Source organism: Phalaenopsis equestris, unplaced genomic scaffold, assembly GCF_001263595.1.
Source record: "Phalaenopsis equestris unplaced genomic scaffold, ASM126359v1 Scaffold210247, whole genome shotgun sequence".
NCBI classification, from domain to species: Eukaryota; Viridiplantae; Streptophyta; class Magnoliopsida; order Asparagales; family Orchidaceae; genus Phalaenopsis; species Phalaenopsis equestris.
Window position 1 is genome coordinate 350,897 of NW_018229347.1, and position 9,376 is coordinate 360,272.

Here is a 9,376-nt window from a genome sequence, read left to right on the forward strand (position 1 = left end):
GTAGGGAGGTTCAGGTTACCCAACTTCAGATCAGGTTAAGCCGATTGTAGAGACTTCGAGAGTATTCAGCTGCGAAGGTGAGATGCAAACTTAGTTTCGTTTAGTAGTAGATTCCCAAAAGATTGAACCGTTGTGGATGTATGATTGCATGTGGAGGAAATTCCTCAGGTGTTTTGGGAAAAGATGCAGCCGCCAGTTGGGATCTAGGCGCTACTACGACGGTTGTCGAAGAACCACAAGTTTTGACAGATGAAGTCAAAACTTCCCCCACTTTGGGAGATTGATGTTGGGATAGAGGAGCCAGCCGAATGAATCGGCTGTCAACCAATCCCGCAAGGCCTAAAGACTAGTTTAGTGGACCAGACGGGATTTCAACGGGGCGGGACTGCCACCCCATCCCCTCCTATTCTTCCCTTTTGTGTTCTTCTCCATATGAGAGTCTTTAAATCACTATTTTCTGGATTTGGGACTGCCGAGCCACCCGTTTCCTTTTCTATTCTTTACTATTCCTTTCCTTTTGTATTTTTCTTCATATGAGAGTCTATAAATTGTTGTTTTTTGGATGTAGGGTTTAGTTTTTCCTTGTTGATGTTGCTGAATTTTCCTTAGAGTCTTCGCTCCCTGCTAGGGCTATATCCAACGATGGGTGGTGCTTCAGGTGTATCATGCTCCGAGGTGGTGTTGTATCTTCCTCTATTCTCTTCCCCACCCTTCTCCTCCACTCCCGATAGCCGCCGGCCTCTCCAACTTGCGCCCTAACACACCGCCATCCCTTTCCTGCAGCATATTATTGCTTTCCATCCATCTGGCCTCCACCCCAGCACCCTACCTCCCCTTTCTAGCGACACACCAGTGATGTCCAGCTATCACCTTCACCCCAGCACCTGGTTTCCAATCTTCTTGCATTTTCTAGCCGTCCCACTCCTCCAGCCTACCTACTAGCCTCCAAATCACCCCCAGAGTCTTCGGCCCTCACCGGCTTCCTTATCACTTCGCCAACGCCACCCACCACCACTCTCGGATCTTTTCTTCCCGACTAATCAGAGTCGTTCCATATTTTAAGGACTGCTGTAACCTCTTTAAGGGGATTCTACTATGAATTGGCTGTTAAAGCCAATGAAGCTGAAAATTCTGGCCATGTTGAATTGACCAATGAAATTATGCCAATTTGGTCCATGTAATATTTTTGGAGGCCTCATTTTAACGTCCAAGATGAAAGAGAATCAGCAGTGAATGGAAATCGAAGGTGTTTACGTGGTTGAGTATGCAAAGAACCTATATATGCATAGTTTACCATATATTTTCCCACTTTGGTCAAGTGTGGCCGCACCCAATCCCCTTCCAGAGGAGCGTTCATCACAAATATAAAAGCAAGAGGAACATATTGATCCTTCTTTATAAAATGATGAACAAGTAAACAAAGACGAAGACTACATCCTTGATGACACTATTATGGTCCATATGCAACTACTAATGTAAAGACTTATGCAGACGAAAGACAAGGATGTTTGCCTCCTTACCAAAATGAAAAAGTGCATGACACAAATGAACATATTATGCAACTCCAGTGGAATAAAAAACCTACTATTTACACAAATATTCCATCCACAAGTGAAGCTGATTTGATCTCAATTCCATATGTTTCTAGAGTTCAAGATGTCTCTTTATGGAAATAAATTTTGGGAATGTCCATCCCACGACTCCAGAAAGCCAAGCTCCCTTTGAAATAGTGATTACAACTCTGCTCAAAACGCTTATATAGTGAGAAAATTTAAATAGTTATAGCTTTTAAGCAAACATAAAAGTTGATCCATTCTTGACATAATATGTGTTTGAATCAAGTCTTATGGGGTAATTCAAAGCACTGAAATTCAATGGAAATGGCAATCCCTGACATCACTTGGCTTAATTTTAAGGATACATGCTATAACACATGGGGTATACATGCTTTACTCTTTTGTTAATTTATTGGTAACTTTTTAGAGTTTTTTTTTTTTTTTTTATTATTATTATTTTTTGTTTGGGTTGGGTGGTTTGTTGAGCTTCTATATGGCTCCATCAAGACTTTTGTTGAGTTAGAGGAGATATTTATGAATCGGTTTACTAGCACAACTGAAAAGGTCACCATAGTTGACCTTGTCATAGAAAAACTCAGAAGGGATGAATCAGTGTTAAAGCACATGGCACATTGGTACAACAAGAGCATAAAGCGTGAGCAACTAATGGAAGAGAAGCATGCAGTCTAATTTGTGGAGACTGGTATTCATGATTGCATTGACCCATATGCCCAAGTCAGAACCATGAAATGCTGAATCTGTTGGCCATATTCGAGAAGATAAACTTTCTAAAATCATCCATAATAACCTAAATGGAGCTAAGTTCTAAATACTAAGAAGAGTAGGGTGCATGCCACCCTCATTTCTAATGTCGATGAGAAATGACCAATCTTCATTTATAGTTTTGACAAAGGGATGCAATCAACTAATGTTTTAATAAAACCCCAAACAAAATTGGCGCTAAGAGGACGGACTAACCTAGAACAACTCGTAGTAGTAGTAAACATTCCAAACTGAAAACAAGTGTTGGTGATTGCTACTTCCCATCTCTCAAGGATAAATTGAATAAAAAAATAATCATTTTAGAGTGATCAGGTGATTAATTATTTTTAGGATTGCTATGTTTTTAAGGATTGGATGGAAAAAAAAGGTATATAAATAGAGAATTTACACTCTCCAATAGCATTTTGGTGCATCACAGAAAGGATTCAGTGAATATAATCACGTTCTCAGCCTTTATCCCATGAAATGATACATGAAAAGCCCACTCGAGGTGAGGAATAGGATAACCTTATCTCAAGAAATGTTGAACATATTAAAGAAGCTTTAGGCATTTCTAATGTTTAAAAGAAAGATAGCACCCATATTAAATTGGAATGCATAATATTTCTCAAATTTGAAGCATACAAGTGATTCAAATGGATATGAGAAAGATTTTGTTTTGCCAAAAAAAATTGACCAAATTTGTAAAATTCATATATTTGTTGGAAGGGGCATTACACTTTAAAATATAAGTATAAATAGGCTTCAAGTGGCAACCCATCATAAATCTCAGCTAGTGCAAGTCCTTTATCATCTTAGGAAAACGTTTATTTAAATGGGCTTAATGTGTGTAGTATACCATTTGACGTCCAAATCACATCCTTAATAATTTATGAGATCTTGCTGGGGTTTTGTGAAACTGTAGCTGTATCCTAATTTGTTAGACTGGTCTCCATAGTTTAGGAAGAAAGATTGTGTGAAAAAAAAGACCCTTTAGTCTGCCTTGTTTTGAGGATTTCTCCATTTATTAATTGATGCTCTATATGGGAACATGTGGTAAAGTGACTCATTTTATCTAATCACTTGCGACCAATAATTTGTGATTTTGATGGCCTAACAATCATTTTTATCCACCCACAATGAATCTCCCCCACACATGAAAGTGCTTAGGAATTTGATCTGAAGTTGATAGTTGGACTGTAAACGAGTCAAGTCGAGCTTGAACCACTCTATGCTTGAGCTTGATTAATTAATTGAGTTTGAGCTCGAGCTGTTCACGAGCCTACTTGTTTATTATAGAAAGAAAACCATATCTAACATTATAATGAAATACAAATAGAACAAGTAATTGGGGATAAACTATAAGGAATCAATTAATACAAAATATAAAATGTATTTTTTTTAAATATTTTAATAATTTAAAGACAATGTCTTAAAATTTAATATATTTTGAATATATTTTATATTAATATTTTTATAAATGAGCCGGTTCACGAGCCAACGAAGCATGACTTGTTATTTCATCGAGCTTAGCTCACGAGACACTTATCGAGTTGAGCCTGAGCCCGAGCCCGACTTGTTATGAGCCACTTATTGAGCTGAGTGTGAGCTGACTCACAAATCGACTTGAATTTCTTACACCCTTAGTTGATAGTCTCTGCGACAATCACATTGTATATAAATAAAAAAGAAAGATTGCATAGTCTTGGGTTATAAATGAGCCAAAGCTTAAGCGAGCTTAGTGTTCTTTTGTATTCAACTTGTTCAAAAATTTGTACCTATGCTCAAAATTGTTTGTGTTCAATTTATTTTAATGTGCTCATATACAGCTTGTATTTGGCTCAAATTTAGTTCAAATTATTAAAAAAAATAACTTGAACTCAAATAAATATTAAACAAAAAAATCTTAAAACAAGTTTCTCATTTAAACAGTTAATATAAATATATAAAATTAATTATATGCCCATAGTTGCTTAATTATTTGATTATTTCGAACCAAAAACGAGTTGAACACGGTCAATGAACAATTTGAACATGAGCTGTGAGCTAACAACGAGCTTTCTTTGACAACGCTAACCAAAAGTTGAACTTGAAACGAATTTGGCTATTGTGGTACGATGCTAACAACAACTTTACTTAATTTCTTGATTCATAATGACTCTATCTATGCTTTTGATACTGATTTTTTATAGGCCTTAAAAAACTAAGAGGCCGCTTTTTGTATTGTTTTTATGCTAGCTGTAATGCTTATTTCCTTTTTACTCTCTATGAAGCACGGACACGGACATGACATACGATACAGGGACACGACATAATTAAAAAAAATAAGACACGACATATTATGGTCACGGTTTTTATATTTAATTAATTATTAGTTTAATATATATATATTTATTATTCTTTATTGAAAATATCACAACACAAATTATGCAAGAATAAAATTTAACTTCATAAATTTAATTGATATTATAAAATTTTATGTTTATTAAAATTGATTTTTAAAATTAGATATAATATGCTTCAATAGAATTCATCAAACTTATAATTCAACTTATCTACTAAAATTTTAAAAATATTCTATGATTACAAAGAGGGAACTACTAATGCCCGACTTTGATGAATATTGAATGCATCTTCGATGTTCTAATTTGATGAATGCTAGAGGGAGCTTCAACATGACGAGAGATGAGGCGGTTTTGACTATGAGGTATAATTAAGGCTATATGTATATTTATAATTTTCTACTTCCCGTGTCATGTTTTTCTCAAAATTGTGTTAAGCTCACGTCCGATGCGGTGTTGAGATGTGTCTCGGATGTGCTCTAGCTTGAAAAAAATTTAGACATATTTTGTAGTGTTGGTGAAGTGTCTGGACTTTTTGGACAATGTTTGGTGACTGATACGTGTCCGACACTGGTGAAACGCTTTTTTTAGAAGTACCGGGCTATATAGTTCATGCTATTTATGGATTGTTAAATGGGCATTGCTTGGCATTTTAGTAAAAATAAAGTCGATTCATTATGCGTCCCTTGTGTATTATGCCTACCCAAGTTAACAAGTCAAAGGTTTAGCAAGTTCAAGTGGCCTCTACTTTTTTATCAATATTACAAACAGTATGCCATATGCCTGTTCATGTATAACATTAAAAAAAAATGAATATTCATTCTATGGGACAACTATTTTAATTGAGTTTATTTATTTTAACATGCTATAAAATCTGTTTCTGTGTTTCAGGTTCTTTTACTTAACCATGTCACAGCGAAGCATACAGAAGGCCAATTCCAGTTAACGCTTGCACTTGGTATTATTTCATTATCTTATAATACTTTTTAGCGTATTGCTTTTTATGAACAAATCTTAGAATCTTTCAGACAATGTTTGTTTTGTAATTGGAAAGTGAATTAATCTTGTGGTATAAACGTCTTATTTTCTTCTTGATGAACATAATTAGTAAGGCTATTCAGGTGATAGGTGTTTGATGTGTTGGAAGGAGTTAAGTTTGTTGTATTATTGTTGGCCTATAAATTGGCAGTAGTAGAATATGAAAAGAAAACAAATTGTAGAGAACAATACCCCTAATTATGAAGATATCATAATATATATACCTAATTTAAAAAATTTCTAATTTAGCTGAACCACGCACTACAATTAAATTCCCATCATCGTCCAAGGGATGAAACTTTGAACTGGAAACAAGATCAAGGTTACATGAAGTCCTTAAAAAAAATGCTTTGTTGGCATGAACAAGTTGCATCTTAAAACATTGTTACTCAAGTACTTCGATGCAAATATAAAGTATTTTTTATTGCCTGAAAGAGGGGAGAACTCATCTTTTAAGACAATTATTTGTTTGCATCTCTCTCAAATGAACTATCTTTACTTGTTGAAGTCGACTTGGAATTCTAGAATGAGACAATTAGTATCAAGGGTAGAAAATATGAAATATATTAATAAATTAAGTAAAATAAAAATAATGATAAAATAAAAATATTATAAAAGAAACAAAAAAGTGCAAAGTACGACAAAGAAAGTAAAATTATATGGAAAAATGAGAAAATCAAAGACAAATGCTAAAAAAATTTATGTAGCTTTGAAAGTTTTTAATATAACTGCAGTGGCCATGTGTAGTAACCAAGATCTTCTTAGGGTTGTATGGCAGCGCGTGGTCCTTTATTTCTCACATGGTTCGAATAATGGAAGAGCTAAAATTTCAAAAACACAAAGTCTGGTGATATAAATCTTGGACAATTATGGGCTATGCCAAACCCGATCCTCTATATGCAAGGTTGGAGTTAATAAGATGTCAATTTGGAAGTAGTCCAAATAGCGAAATAATAATAGTAACAACTGTCAGACCCTGTTATATTGATTTTTTCATACCAGATTAGGATTGGTAATTCAATCATATGTTTTGTCAAAAAAAATGATAATACATATTTGTAAGATTTTTAAAGTGTTTTATACCATAAATTTATTTAAATAACAAATAATATGACACATTATGTCCATAGGATAGGTCATAAGTCTTAACCTTGGTTATCTCCACATTAGAATTATAAGCTCCATTTCAGAATCTATTTTCTTACATACAGAGAAAAATGGATGGTGCCTATGGCTCAATAAATGTTGGAGATTTGCGCCTCTTCATATGTGGGTAAAGTAGGCAAGTCTCATTGGTATTGACTTGATGATGTGAAGCCCTTGAGGTTCAACCTTTTTAACCAATTACAAAAGCTTCATAGGACCATGCATGTAGAATTCCAAAACTCTTATAGCCTTTGCAAGTCGAGTTGAGAAAGTAAAAGTATTTTATTGTCCTTTTAATTCATTAGATTTAATTGTAAGAGCTGTTTTTATGTTCTTTGAATTATGGGTTACTTGTGTAATTGTATTTTACAAACTTACCTTGAGCTATCTATATAAATGTATCCCCCTACCTTGATTTAAAGACAATCCAATTCATTTTCTTTCCTAGTGAATTTTTTCACCTATCCTCTCTCTTTCTCTGCTTTCTATTTCCTTCTGCTGGCCTTTGGTTCCTGACACAAAGGAGTTTCTGTCCCTGGAAGGATGCAGCGCTGAAGCTTAGAAGAGATGGATTGCTGCAAGAAAAGGTCGGGCTTTCAGTGTTGTTGGCTGGCTTACTCACTGACAAGCCAAAAGAAGGCTATGCGGGATTGGAGTCCACTCTACATGTCTGATTGTCGAGCAGGACGCATGAAACTTCTCTAGTTTGATAAGCCTCAACAATATAAACTAAGTAAGAACTTCGAGCAGCTTAAGAAATTTATGATTAAATCATATATATCAATCTAAGAGGGCTCAACTTCAAATTTAAAATTCGTACCCTTTTTATGCGTAGTCATTTCAGATCATAACTGGAAGGGAATCATCCTTACAAATGCCTTTTTTTAACTTCATGATAAGTATACTCCATGCTCTATTCTTGATTTTGTGCTTACTTAAATCAAGATCATGATCACAATTTAAGTCAACCTTTATATTTTCTTGTAATCATATGCTTACACTTTATATGGCGATGACTCTTTGTAAACTTTTTTTCAAACTAAATATAATCAGATTTGTTTGTTATGCTAGCATTTTTTAATATATATATATATATATATATATATATAGACACACACACACATATGCATCTATATATAGAACTATGTTTACAAAGAGCGTCATATAAATTGTATGCATATGATTCACACTATTAATTATGTCATGTGTCCTATGATTTAGTAGTCTATTAATTGGGAGCCATAGCTATAACTAGATGCGGCATGGTCATATGTCAGACAAGATCAGCTTAAAAATAGCCCTTTTGACAACTGTTCACTTTAGATCTATACGGGCTCATTAGACAACTCACCTTTCGGTTCTGATAAAGATCCTGCAATTAAATTTGATTGATTACCTCTAGTAAGTAGTTTTGGGTCCTTCATAATTTGAGCGTATAGAATCATGAGATTTTAATGAGTCTTGGTAGTATTTACTTGCTATCTATTTTAAGACAATGAAGTTATATTGTTTTCATGTTATGTTATAAAAATTGGTTTAAATGTAAAAACTTAGAAAACTGAGAAAAATATCAAACGACCCGCAGGGAGTCTAAAAGAACAATCTGTGACGCCAAAAATTCTGCGACGCCAAAAATTCTGCTTTTAATGATCTTTATAATAGATTAGATACTAAGGAGAGTGAAACATATATGTATAAACTAGTCAAACAAAGAGAAAAGAAAAGTAAAGATTTAACTCAAGTAAAGTGTATTAAAGATGAAAATCAAAAAGTACTTTTCTTAGAAAAAGATATTCAACATATTAAAGATGAAAATAAAAAGTGATTTTCTTAGAAAAGATATTCAACATAGGTGGATGAGTTATTTTGATAAATTTTTTAATGACAGCGATCTTAATATCTTTAATAATAATAAAATGTTTCATTTTTACCGTTGCATTAGTAAAAAAGTTGATGAGGCTTTAAAGAAAACCAAGAGTGGTAAGTTTGTAGGACCTGATATCCCAATTGATGTGTGAAAATATTTAGGAGATTTGGGAGTTTTTTTGTGATTACTAAACTTTTTAATATTATTTTAAAAACTAAAAAAGATGCCTGAAAAGTGGAAGAAAAGTATTTTGGTCCCCATTTTTAAGAATAAAGGGAATGCACAAGTGCAAATTATAGAGGAATTAAGTTGATGTGTCATATTTTAAAATTATTGGAGTGGGTAATTGAACATAGGTTAAGACGTATTACAAAGATTTCTCATAATCAGTTTGAATTTTTGTCGGGCAGGTCTGCTATGGAAGCTATACATTTATTGAGAGGCTTGATGGAGAAGTTCAGAGATAATAAGGAGAATCTACATTTGATTTTTATTGATTTAGAAAAAGCTTACGATAAGGTTCCAAGAGATATCCTTTGGAAAGTTCTCGAGAAGAAATGTGTTGATATGACTTATATTCAAGTCATTAAAGATATGTATACTAGAGCTGTTACTTGTGTTCAAACTGAAGGAGGATTGACAAAATATTTTCCTATTTCTGTTGG

The 9,376-nt window shown here is 33.8% G+C and overlaps 1 protein-coding gene across 3 annotated transcripts in view; it reads left to right on the forward strand.

Moving 5' to 3' along the window:
- Positions 1–9,376, forward strand: part of LOC110036732 (DNA repair protein RAD51 homolog 3) — a 61,344-nt gene that overhangs the window by 44,971 nt on the left and 6,997 nt on the right. For all 3 annotated transcript variants that reach the window (XM_020741247.1, XM_020741245.1, XM_020741246.1), the window contains one exon: positions 5,552–5,618. In XM_020741247.1, the coding sequence (XP_020596906.1) occupies positions 5,552–5,618 (67 nt within the window). The remainder of the gene's footprint in view (positions 1–5,551; positions 5,619–9,376) is intronic.